Source organism: Dipodomys merriami, unplaced genomic scaffold (assembly GCF_024711535.1).
Source record: "Dipodomys merriami isolate MVZ:Mamm:240054 unplaced genomic scaffold, mDipMer1.0.p SCAF_3, whole genome shotgun sequence".
NCBI classification, from domain to species: Eukaryota; Metazoa; Chordata; class Mammalia; order Rodentia; family Heteromyidae; genus Dipodomys; species Dipodomys merriami.
The window spans coordinates 81,313,947-81,327,739 of record NW_027204492.1 but is presented as its reverse complement, the minus strand read 5'-3'; the positions used below and the strand labels follow the sequence as shown (position 1 = coordinate 81,327,739).

Genomic DNA, 13,793 nt, shown 5'->3' with positions numbered 1-13,793 from the left:
CAAACACTGGATTCTTACATAAGGATGACGTACCTTGACCACCAAGGACCAAAGCCCCCAGGCACTCACAGTGACTATTTTTCTGTGTCATTTTTGGAGGTGCTACTCTAGGACTCTGTTCCAGGAAGCTCTTTGCCTCCCCCCCCCCCGACAACCCCCCTGTCCTAACTCATTTCACATGCAGAACATCAGCATTGGGTTTGGACCAAGATCTTGGAAACGAAAGGAGAAGTCTTTAATCACCCATCAACAGGCAGTACGAAGTCTTTATTCATCAGAAAATAGAAACTAAGATAGTTTGATCTACAGCTAGGTAGGCTCTTTAATTGTGCCTAGGAATTGAGACTTGTTTGGGAATTGCTGAGGACTTGTACATTATAGCTAGTGTTCTCTCATTGAGGCTAAGGCTAGAATGGTCTCAGGAGAAGAGCAGGTACAGCTGTCCTACAGGTGGGAGGCAGTGAGCACAGAGGCAGTTTGAACTCTTGGAAAAGGCTCAGTAATGGGCAGGGACGGTATCCAGGGCTTCCTTGGGTTCCCGGGTGATATCCACATTCTGAAAAGAGATTGCAGGGTTAAGATGAAGGAGATAGCAGTGTAGATCCTCAGTCCTTTTCCAGCCTCCTGCTTTCACTGCTGGGCTCCCATATTTTAGCCAGGCCCAGGTTCTGACCCTCTTCTCAGGCAGACCTCTGGGAATCTTAATCTAGGGCCTTTGGGGCAGGGAATGTCCCAGTCCAGTGCCTACAGTGCTTCAGATCTGGGCTATGGCTCCTTCATTTCTGGGTGCTGGTTATTTCCCCATTGATATGAACCATCCAGGATCTTTAGGGCTAGGGTGGCTCTTCTGTGAGGGAGGGTGTTCTCACCATGCTGTACCCACAGCTAATTCCAGTACAGAACGCCTACCTACCTCTGGCTTCTCCCGGTGTGTGTTCACAGCCTCTACATTCAGGTAGATGGACTCCACTTTACAGCCTCAGAAAAGAACAAGCCATGTGTTCATAAGCCCTTGAGGTAAACACAGGTCTTCCTGAGGTATCATTCCCTATCCCATAGCACCGCCTCCCCCCAGCTACATTGTTCTGTAGGGAGAGGAATTCAGACTAGGCAGATGTGTGAGGAAGATGTTCCCCAACTCCACCCCTAACAGTCTCGAGTTGTCTGAGTTTCAGTTGCTCATTTGTACATGGGTAGGAGATGCTATAAGACTGATGAATCCAGAAGACATGGAAGAGCCCTTGGCCACTGGTCTTGGCACTGACACCCAGGCAGTCTGCTTAGTAGTTAGTGTGGTTATGATGATACTGGATGTGTGGATGTCATGAAGGAGTTCTAGGAGCTTGGGACTGATAGAGGAGGCTTAATGCCTCTGGAAGCCCCATTAACTCTGTTCCTGTGGAACACATGCTACTTCAGGTGCAGTAGGTTATGCTGTTCTGTTTATACCCCTGAGTAGATTTGAATATGTCCTTTCTCTGCTTGTGAACCTTTCCTAACTAACTAATACCCAATAGAGTCTAAACTATGCAGGATAGATGGTATGCCTAGAACGATATATAAACTTTCCTCAATATAGCCTCAACCTACAATTTTTTCTCTGGTTTCCTTTGAGGACTACCCTTTATAGCTCAGTGTTCTGTGTTCTGTGCTCAGTGCTGGGTTAGAGACAGAAAGTTGGAGTGAGGCCCCAGATTTAGAGACCATCCTACTTCTTCTCTTTTATTCTACCGCCACCAGTCTTAGCTCCATTAAGATACTCTACCACCCACCCAGGAACCCTCTGCTCCCCAGAACTCTGGGACAAATGGCATGCAATGGAAGCAATGTTTATGGCCTCTATGTCCCTTTCCTTAGATGAGACTGGGGTATACTCACCATAAGCCACAGGTGTGAGTTTGAGAACTGTGTGTAGAGGGCACTTGAGATAGGGCAGCTCATCTACAAAGAAGGAGATAACAGTTTTCAGAGCCACTGTGCTGTTCCTAGCATCACCTCTCAAGCTCCAGGATTTCTGGTCACATCCCCTTCCATATCCCTGTCCCAGGTGGGCCTCATCACACTCTGAAGGGGATGCTAACAGACTGGGCAGGGAGAATGTGAGCAGCCAGACTGACTTGGAACAGGGAGGAAAGAAAGCCTTGGGAAAGGTAAGCTGACTGGGAGAAGAGATAGCTATATCCTCATTCTTAGAATCACCAAGCCTCCCTCCTGCCCCAGGCCAGACCTTCCACTAAGTACTCCCACTACAAAGGCCCATAATTCATCTTGGCAAGTGTTCTCTGAGACCCTCCTATGTTCCAGTTCCGTGGCAGTGATGCATATGGATCTTGACTGCTCCCACAACCTCCTCCAAGCCTGGGCCTGTTTTCTGGGACTCTCCTTCTTGTTCATGATTGACAAACACTGATTAAGGCACTGATTCCCAGTTATTTACTATTATATGGAATGCCATTCCCCTATTATGTGAAAGTTATTGGCAATTAGCAGAAACACAGTTTCCTTTCTGGCCTGTTTCCATTTTTTGGCAGTATTGAAGACTAGGGAGTTAGGCCCTAGGGAGTTAGGGAACTGGGCTTCAATGGGAGAGGGACTGGTTTGAATTCACAGCTAGGAAGTGGCAGTGCAGGGACTCAAACCCGAGGCCTAGTGAGGACAAGACACTTGCTGTACACACGGTCTGCAGCTGCTGCTGTGGAGGACCTCACAGTGGGCATTCTGAGCATTTTTCCCTTTTTTGTTCTGGGGCTTGAGGGCCTGGGTGCCATCCCTGAGCTTCTTTTGCTCAAGGCTAGCGCTCTGCCACTTGAGTCACAGCACCACTTTCAGCTTTTTCCAAGTAGTTTATTGGAGATCAGAGACTCACAGATTATCCTGCAATCTCAGCCTCCTGAATAGCTAGGATTACAGGAATGAGCCACCAGTGCCTGACACTTTCCCTTCTTGTATCTACCCTCCTAGTCCCCAGGATACAACGTGGATTCCCACCTTCCCTCATTAGCTAGAACAGTACTTATCATGGATTCTTTGCTCTTGGGCTCACTCTAGGCCTACAAGGACTGCTACCATCTTCTCAGACTCCTGAGACAAGATGGGCATTTTCCTGGGCATACATCCTATTTCTGTTCATTGTCATCAGACTATTTGCCAAGGATTTTTTGTGCTTGATCTCATTGCACCCTCATTGATGCTCTTGGATCTTGTCTACCCTCATTATCCACATGAGGAAACAGACTCAGAAAAGTGAAGCATTGCCGGGTACTAGTGGCTCACATCTGTAAATCCTAGCTACCTACTCAGGATGCTGAGATCTGAAGATCACAGTTCAAAGCCAGCCCTGGCAAGAAGGCCCATGAGACTTGTACCCCCAATTAATCACCAGAAAACCAGAAGTGGAGTTGGTGGCTCAAAATGGTAGAACTCTAGCCTTGAGCAAGAGTTCAGGAACAGCACCCAGATCCTGAGTTCAAGCCCCATGACTGATAAAAAATGGCCAGCCTCTTTTTCCTTTGGTCCTTCAGATGAAACTTTGATAGCACTTTAGCTCTTTTATTCTATGGGTCTATCTTCTCATTATATCATCTCTTTGGGTCTTGTTCTATCATTTTCCTGAGTGATGGGGGTAAAACTAACAGATTGGCAGTGTGGTACCTGCTGCCCAGGGAAGTCGTGAGCAGCTGGCATAACTTGTATATAAGAGTGGGTATGGGAAGTGGTGAAAGAGAGAGGTACCTATGCTCCCCACATTATGCTCTTCATGTATATTTTAGATGGGAGGGACTCTAGTATGTACCTTGAACTAACTCCTATCCCTGACACTGAGCCCTCTGAGCTTGGGCAAGCCACTTCACATGACAAGCCTTGACTTCCTCATCAGGGCAACAGGGATTATAGTGCCTACCTCATAGTCTGAAAAAGTACCCCGACAAATAGATATGAACACATCAGAATTCTAGTAGTGCAAAAATGCCCATCACCCATCCCATCACCAATTTCCAGTGACAAAACTGAAGACCAGCTAGAGAAAATAACTTATGCAATGTCAAATTCTCAAGTTCCCTGGATGATTCCACATTTTGAAAATAGCCTAATAGAAAAGACCCAAGCATCTAAGATATTGGAGGCATTAAATATAATATTTCATTGTCTCAAACACTCAAAATATCTTGGAACACTTTCAGTATCCACATTACAAATGGCTTTCATATGTGAAGGTGATAACAGCAGTCCCTTGTCACACCCCTTGTCCAGTTTGTAGATATTCTGTAGATGATTTTTAGACAGATTACCATTTGAAAAAAATTAAAATGAAGCCAGACACATGTGACTCATGCCAGTTATCCTGGCTAGTCAGGAAGCTGAGATCTGAGGCTTGGGTTTCCAAACTAGCCTAGACAAGAAAGTTCATGAGATTCCAATTAACTACCAAAAAAGATAAAAGTGGAGCTGTGGCTCAAGTGTAGAATGCTAACCTTGAGTGAAAATAGCTTAAGTGCAGTGCCAAGGCCCTGAGTTCAAGCCCCAGTTCTGGCAACAACAAAAAATTAAAATGAGAAATTATTGCTATAGAAACCTATAATTAGGATCAAGAGGCCACAAAAGATCACAGTCTCATTCAAGGACAGTATACTTCAGACAAATACTAACTCAACATTTTAGGCTAAAGCAGACTTAATTCTGGCTTTTAAATCATTACTTCATAATAATACAACAGCCCATATAAATATTATTATTATATTATATTATATTTTACCATTATATTACATTTTACCATTCACTTTCCCTGCTTCACAAACTGAGGCTCATGAGGGTTACAGTACTTTGTCATAGGTAGGATGGTTAGTATGTAACAAAGAATCCGAGCCTAGGTATCCTTGATTTAGATATTGTACTTTTAACCAGTAAGATTTAAATCTCCAGTTGCAGGTGTCAGCATCTTAAATCACATCCAGATCCCCATGCCAGGAACAAAAAAAAAGGGTATTACCTGAACTTTTATCCAGAAAGTAGGCCAGGAGACACCGCATGACAGCCTGGTGGCAGATCACCAGAACATTCTCCTGTCGCTCCAGCTCCATTATAACTGGCTCCAGACGCTGAACCAGATCCTCATAGGACTAAAGGTGAAAGAAATACTTAGGCATATTTAATATAGAGAAGACTTCCCAGGAACTGGACAAACCTAGTTAGGGGGTCTGTTGAGTTATAACTCATTTTCTCTTTAGGGTCTCAGTTTCTTATCTGTTTAATGGATATACATATATTATAAATATTAAAATATAATACAATAAACATTATATACATACAATATAAACTATATTATATATTACATGTATAATATGATATGTGCTATGTATCACATATTAGATATGTGATATACATTTATATTGTAATATATATGTGTATACATACAAACATACACATATATATGTGGCTTTATAACAACAAAATTTTCCATTACAAGATCTGTACTAAATTGTACCACAGATATTTTAAAAGAATAAGGAAATTCTGAATATAGGGTTCCAAAATGAATATATATATATATATATATATATATATATATATTGGTAAGGTATGTAGAAGCCAAAGTTTTCCTGTGGGCACTTAGTAAGGCTCTTTAAAGAAATTTATAGAATTATAAGACAAAGGGCTAAGTGTGCACACAGAGGGGATTTGGGACCAAGATGAACAAATCTGAGACTCTCAAAGGGCAAGTCTGTAATTCTCAGTAAAATGTAAGCCAGAAAAAGTCCATGAACAGGTAAAAGGGAAAACAGCAAGAAAATGCATCAGTCCCTCCATGATTTTTGCTGGAAATAAAACTTAGGGAAATCCTCCTGTAAGAATTTATAAGTCTAAACTGGTATGGGTGGTTCATGCCTAAACCCTAGCTATTCAGGAAGCCGAGATCTAAGGACTGCAGTTCAGAGCAAGCCCAAGGCAGGAAAGTCTGTGAAAATCATATCTGTGATTATCCCCCAAGAAGCCTCAAAGTAAGCTGTGGCTCAGGTGGTACAGCCTGACTTCAAGCTCCTGGACCAACCACCACACATGCACACAAAAAGAATTGTAACTCTAAGTTCCCTTAGGTGGCTTTGTGATTCTGAATTACACTCTATATATGTTTTACAAGGTGGTTTTTTAATGGTCTTGAGTTGGTAGCTTCTAGGAGTAACTGGAAAAAGCAAATGGAAATTCTCTATAGATTTTCTCACCTCTGATGCATGGGATTTCCATAGATAAATTCTTGTCAAAATGAAGCTCATAAATAGACAAGGAAATAAGCGGCTATGGATGAAAGTAAGAAATAACAGGAATATAATCCTAAAAACGTAAGATAAAGGATGAACAATATAAAATTAATGCTTGAAATATTTAAAGAAACAAAATATGCAAGTAAAAATCTAAGAAAGAAGCAAGAAATATATGATATAGATTTCAGAAAGAACTAAATAGAATTTCAGAAATGAAAACTATAGTCATTAAAGTTGAAAAGTAAATGGAGGGGATAGAGACTGCGTATTAAGTATGATTTGGTTTCTGAAGTGAATTGGAAGATAAAACAGAGCAAAATTTTCTAGAAGCCAACAAAGAAATCAAAGGGATAGACGAAGGATAAAGGGAGGAGTGACACTTGCCTAACAGTATTTCCAGAAAGAGATAACAGAGAAAATCTGAGAAGAATTTTTAAAGATGTAATAATATCTGATAGCATTCTACAATTGATGAAAATCCCAATCCTCAAATTGAGGATGTCCAACTAATATCAAGCAAGATAAAATAAGTAATTATCTAGACTTCAGAGGACAAAACAAAGAAAAAAAGCAACAAACATACAAGATACAATATTATGTTAGTCATGTATATTAGAATGCTGAGTGTAAGATGGTCTTAAAGAGACAGCCTGTAACACTCCCATGTTTCCATAACACTAAGGCTCAGGGATAGTTGAATGACAAGGAAGAGCTAGGGAGGACAATAGTAAACAATAAGCAGAAGCTAGATGAAGTCTAGAATTTGAACTTTGGATTTATATAAGAAGCAGTGAGCCCTAACATAGAGCTCTGAGCAAAACAGTAATGCAGGGGCCCAGCACTGTAGGATCTAGCTTAGCCTGTAAACTGCTTTTTCTAGTCTAACTTGTCTGGAATTCAGAGAAGTAAAACCAAATATTCCCCAGAAAGGAAGTTGAAATCACAAGGCTGAGGGGTAATTCACTTTCTTTTTCTCAGTGAGGAAGAAAAACTGGTGTTTTTTAAAAATTATTTTTGTTTTGCTGTAGTGGTGGTTCATTGCAGTTTTTATTCTGTTCTTGTCCTTTGTACTCAAGTTTTCACTTTTAGTTATTCTTAGTTGTATCATGTCCTCTGTTCTGTTACTCCAACATTTCACATAACTCCACCCCATAAATGTTCCCTTCTTTCCTATTTTGCATCTTCTATTTTCTTTCTGCATCACCCTTTGTTAGCATTTAATTATTAGTACCTCTCTATCTAATAACTTTTAAACTAGTGTATCCTATAAATATTCTAGCTTCTTTCTTTTGTAACTTTATTGGGAGTGTAGTTGATGTTTTGTACTATGGCTAAGTATCTGACAGTAGGGCTTGTGACCCTTAGAGAACACTCTACTAAGAAGACTGAAAAATCCCTCAAACAATATAAGAAGATGGCTGGAATTCAGCTCAAATAGTAGAATGCTTGCCTACCAAGTATGAAGCTCTGAATTCAAACCCAAGTACCACCCAAACAAATAAAAAGAGACACCCATCCTAAACATGCACAAATCACAATGTAGAAACCTAAGAAATAAAAATAGAGAGAATATAACTTCTCAAAGGCTCATAATACCTTAATAACCAAAGTGAAAGTACTAAAATGGCTAAAATGGAAAAGAATTCAAAAGCCAAGTTTTAAAAATGATTGAGGGGCTGGGAAGGTGGCTCAGTGGTAGATTGCTTGCCTTGCATGCATGAGGCCCTGGGTTCGATTCCTCAGCACCACATAAGCAAAAAGACAAGCCTAAAGTGGTGCTGTGGCTCAAGTGGTGGAGCGCTAGCCTTGAGCTGAAGAGCTGAGGGAGAGCACCTAGGCCAAGAGTTCAGGCCCCACGACCGGACCCCAAAAAATAAATGATTGATATGCTGGGTACTGGTAATATAGCTCACAACTATAATCCTAGCTATTCAGAAGGCTGAGATCTGAGGATTACAGTTTGAAGACAGCTCAGTTGGTGAGACTTTGAGCTTCAATTAACCATTGAAAAGCTAAAAGTAGAGCTGTGGCTTAAGTGGTAGAGTGATAGCCTTGAGCACAAAACCTCATGGACAGAACCCAGGTCCTGAGATCAAGTCCTAGGACACACACACACACACACACACACACACACACACACACACACACACACACACACACACACACACACACACACTGTGACCTCAGAAAGAATTCAAACATACTGCTAAATGAAGTAATTTCATCAAATCAGTAACATGGATGAGCAATTCAAGGCTATGTGATTTTGAAATAAAAAGGAAATGATGAAAAAGAAAACTTCAATAAATAAAATAAAAAACGAAGTGGAAACCATCATAGACTATATCAAACAGAAGAAAGCATATAGGGTATTGAAGACAAGGTTGAGAGAGTACTATATTCAGATAGCAATAAAGGAATAAAAGTAAATGTGAACTCAGATTTTTAAGCACTCTGAGTCATAATCAAGAGAACAAAACTAAGAATCTACATGTTAGAAGAAGGAGCAAGATAAAAACTAAAGTTATAGGAAAATGATTAAATGGAATTATTAGGGAAATAAAGAAAGCTGCAAGAGAAAAATGTCAGCTTCATGTAAAGGCAAAAACAATTTTTTTCAAACCTCTGAGCAGAAACCCTAAAAGCTACAAAAGCATGGAATAACATATGTCGAGCCCCAATAGTAAATAACTGCCCATTAAGAGCACCATATCCTACTTATCACTTAAAATAATGAAGAAATAGAGACCTTCAAAGACAAGTACAAAATAAAGCAATCCATGACTACAAAGCCAGCTTTATGAAAAATATCCTATACCCTGAGAAGGAATAAAGATAAGTCAGAAACATGAGAGCTCAGGAAAGAATACATTTCATGAGGAATTTATAAATACATGTGAAGAGGAAAGAATCAAATATGTTTAACTCAATAAATCAACAACCTAAGATGAATGAGAGCAAAAGAACAAATCATAATAGAATCAACCTTTAAAAATACAACAAAACAACAGGAATTACCAAACTCCCCTTGATAACCATAAATGACTTTAATTCTCTAATTAAAAGTCATAGACTGGATTATTGGATTCAAAACAAGATCTACTTATTTGTTATCTGGAAGAGACACCCTCACTGACAAGGAAACACATACTGAAAGTGAAAGAATAGAAATTATATACCAAGCAGTGGAAGACAAAAACAAGCAAGGGTAGCTACATTCATACCTGACAAAACAGACTTTAAGCCAAAATTAGTCATAAGAGATAAAGAGGGTAAATATATTAGCAAAAAGAATAATCCATCAAGAAGATATAATGCCTTCTATAATCTTAGCTACTCAGGAGGTGGAGATCTGAAGATCATGGTTAGAAGCTAGCCTGGGCAAGAAAAATCCATGAGACTCTCCAATAAACTACTCAGAAAAAGCTGGAAGTGGCATTGTGGCTCCGGTAGTAGAGCCTTAGCCTTGAGCCTGAGAAGCTCAGGGACAGTACCCAGGCCCTCAGTTCAAGCCTCAGGAACAGAAAAAGAAGAGGAGGAGGAGGAGGAGGAGGAGGAGAAGGAGGAGGAGGAGGAGGAGGAGGAGGAGGAGGAGGAGGAGGAGGAGGAGGAGGAGGAGGAGGAGGAGGAGGAGGAGGAGGGGAGAAGGAGGAGAAGGAGGGGGGGAGGAGGAGGAGGAGGGGGAGGGGGAGGGGGAGGAGGGGGAAGGAGAAGAAGGAGAAGATGGAGAAGATGGAGAAGAAGGAGAAGATGGAGAAGAAGAAATATTTCATAAAAGACACACTAGTTGATATAAAGGTCCAGATATGATAATAGTTGGTGGTTCTAATATCCCATTCACAATAGCCACAAAAAAACCAGCAGTAATCCTAAACTAGGTAAAAGACTTCTACCATGAAATTATAAAACACCGAAGAAATTAAAGACACTAGTAAATGAAAAGACTTGTTCATGGATCATTGGAATTAATTCTTTAAAAATGGCTATATTACCATAAATTATATACAGACTCAATTAAATCCCCTTCAAAATTCCAATGACATTCTTTACAGACTCAAAAAAACTCCCAAAATTCATATGGAAGCACAAAAAATCCTGAATATCCAAAACAATGCTGAATAAAAAGAGCAATGATGGAGGTATTATATCTGACTTCAAATTAGACTATAGAGCCATTGTAACAAAACCTAAAAATAGACCAGCCATATGATGCTACCGTATCACTCCCGGGCATTGACCTGAAGGAATGTAAGTAAGCACACACCCATGTTTACTGCAGCAATCTTCACAATAGCCAAACTATGGAGTCAGTCTACATGTGATAGAGAAAATGTGGTATACATACACAATGGAATATTGTTCAGCCATAATTAGGCAAAATTGTGTCATTTGTAGGAAAACTGATGTAACTTTAGGCAAAATAAACCAGACTCAGAATGATAAATATTGTATGTTTTTCTAAAATGGCAAATCTAGATATATAAATACTAACAAACCAAAATTATGCCTAAACATGAGAGTACTTGAAGAGAAGGAAAATAGGGGAGGGGGAAGGAGTCTGAGAGAGTGAGGGGGTAAACAGGATCACAGTACAAAATACATGTGTGGAAATGTCATAGTCAAATATATTATTTTGTACAATTAAAAGGAATAAACCACAAAAAGAAAATAAGGTTAAGTATCCCAGTTATATAACAACATACAGTAAAGAATTATTTTGGGGGCTGGGAAGGTGGCTTAGTGGTAGAGCGCTTGCCTTGCATGCCAGAGGCCCTGGGTTCAATTCCTCAGCACCACATAAGCAAAAAGAAAAAAGCCGGAAGTGGCGCTATGGCTCAAGTGGTAGAGCGCTAGCCTTGAGCTGAAGAGCTAAAGGACAGCACCCAGGCCCAGAGTTCAGGCCCCACAACCGGACTCAAAAAAAAAAAAAAAGAATTATTTTGAATGATTTTAAAGAGTAATATTTTGTAACACAATACAAAAGGAAGAGAGAATGAAAACAGTAACAATAGCAACTACAGTGTCTCTTGTTTCCTTCTTTTGGAGTTCATTTCATAGAATATTATTTTATATGATAATCTGTTCATATCTATTGAGCCTTTGGCCCACTACTCCTATGCTTAGGCTCCTTTGGCCTCTGTATATTTATGACTAGGGTCCTATATAGTTTATCATGCCCTGGTTTTATTTATTTGTTTTGGCCATTCAGTGCGTTTACTTGTAGATTTATAGGCACATTCTAGTTACCACAAATGAGAGAAACCATGAAGCCTATGTTTCTCTGGTTCTGGCTTACTTTGCTTAATGTAATATTTTCCAGATCTCTCCATTTCCTTACAAATGGTACATTATCATTCTTTCTGATGGATGAGTAGAATTTCAGTATATATATATATATATATATATATATATATATAACATTTTCTTGATCCATTAGTCCACTGAGGGACATCCAGGTTATGTAAAAAATGAACTGGATATCTTATGGGTGAAGATGGGAGGGAAAGATTGGGGGAGAGCGATGGAAGGGAAAAAATGGTTAAAAAAGAATTGTACTGATTGTACCTGATTCATGTAACTGTAACCCCTCTGTATATCAGCCACAAAAACGCAATAAAAAGGAATAATATTTTGGGCTCTTACTGTTGGTGGAATACCTTCAGGATGGAGTGAGCGTGGATGAAACCCTTAAAAATGTTAAATATAGCCTCTGAAAATATGGAAACAGATTATATAATTTAAATATGGATGTATAAAGATAATGCTAAGGAAAACAGGAATAAGCTCTATGCAGAGGTTGACACCAGTGGTCCCAGCTACTCAAGCAGTAGATATTGGGAGGATTGTGGCCCAAGGCCAGCCATGGGAAAATGTTAGCAAGTACACATCTAAAAAGAAAGAAAGAAAGAAAGATAGGCATGGTGGCATATATCTGTCATCCCAGCTTTGTGGGAGGTATATGAAAAGGATCATATGTCCAAGCCAAAAAACAAGACTATCCTTGAAAAAATATCTAAAGCAAAAAGGACTGGAGATGTGGCTCAAGTGCCGAGAGAATGCCTGCCTAGCAAGTGAGAGGCCCTGAGTTAAAAACCCTAGTACTGCCACCCCCCAAAAAAGGCAGAAAAGATAGAGTAAGCATAGAGAATCAAGACAAGATAAAATGAATTTTAAAAATCAATAGTCATGATACTAATGAATACCAAATATATCATTCAAAAACTTACTCAAAAGACACATTTCAGTTTGGATTGAAAATATCAAAATCCAACTATAAACTATAAAAAAGACACAAAACAAGAAGCTGAAAGTATATGAGTAATGATAAATAAAATTATACAAAGTCATCAGAAACAATCCTATATAGCTATATTAATGTCAGATAAAATATACTTTCAGGAAATAACACTATAAGAAAATATGTTCAGTCATTATGTAATAATAAACATTTGATTCACAAAGAAGATGAATTGCCTTAATTTATATGCCTCTAATTGTATAACTTCAAAAACTATAAAGAAATGATGGCAAATTTTGATTGACTTTATAAGCTATTTCTGAGGATGAAGGCAAACGTGAAAGTGCTTCATAACTGAAAACAATATCGATTGCTATACCTTTCCAAATACTGTGCTTTTTTGATAACCAGTCACAGGAAATTGTATCTGAAATGGAGTGTGACAAAAACACTCTAAAATTCAGAACTGGCTAAGTGGAGGCTGGATTGAAAGCAATAACCACTCATTTCATATGGGGATGGGAAAATGATGATCTTTTTCCTGCAGTAGCAAAAAGGTTGACTGAAGTAGTACCTATTGTTCCCTGGGGGTGATGCCAACTGCCCAGATAGGCTGGAGCTTTAAGCAACTTGGCAACAAGCTATCATATAATTAGACTATGATGAATTATTTCAAGTGTCTTTAATGATGGTGTGTACCCAGGACAATGTATAGGATAAAATGGCTTCTCCTACAAGTAAGAGAGAGCATAAACATGCACAGTTGTATGTTTAGCTTTTCTGAGATTAAGTCTTGCTATGTAGCCTACAACGATCTTGAACTTGAGATGTTTTTGGCCTTAGTATCCTAAACACCAGGATTTCAGGTACATGTTATCATGTGTACCAATATGTAGCCTCCTCTTCCTCCTCTTCCTCTTCTTCTTCTTCCTCCTCCTTATTATTATTATTTTTATTTTTAGTAGTTGTACAAAGGAGTTGCCATTAAACAAAGCAGTTTATGAATACAATATCTTGATATATGTCACCCCCTTTCAAGATTCTTACCCATCCGTTTCCTACACATCTCTTCCCCCATTCTTCTTAATTTTATAGGCTATACATTGGAGTCTTGACTGCATTCTCTCCTTCTCTTCATTTGTCTTTTTTCCTCTTGACCTTACCCTACCTATGTTGCCTACAACTAAGAACCTGAGAAAGCCAAAGACCAGATAATCATGTACTTTGGAGATGGCAGCCATTGAAAAATATGCTTTACCTTGTCTCTAAGGCTGTTTAGGAATGAAGATATTGTGAAA

The 13,793-nt window shown here is 39.3% G+C and overlaps 1 protein-coding gene across 2 annotated transcripts in view; it reads right to left on the bottom strand.

Moving 5' to 3' along the window:
• Nucleotides 1–248: 248 nt before the first annotated feature.
• The window catches only part of Pfkfb1 (6-phosphofructo-2-kinase/fructose-2,6-biphosphatase 1), a 56,906-nt gene continuing 43,361 nt past the window's right edge, over nt 249–13,793 (bottom strand). For both annotated transcript variants that reach the window (XM_070040381.1, XM_070040380.1), the window contains exons 11-14: nt 4,988–5,117; nt 1,879–1,941; nt 914–978; nt 249–556 (exon numbers count right to left, since the gene is read on the bottom strand). In XM_070040381.1, the coding sequence (XP_069896482.1) occupies nt 497–556; nt 914–978; nt 1,879–1,941; nt 4,988–5,117 (318 nt within the window). In that variant the 3' untranslated portion in view covers nt 249–496. The remainder of the gene's footprint in view (nt 557–913; nt 979–1,878; nt 1,942–4,987; nt 5,118–13,793) is intronic.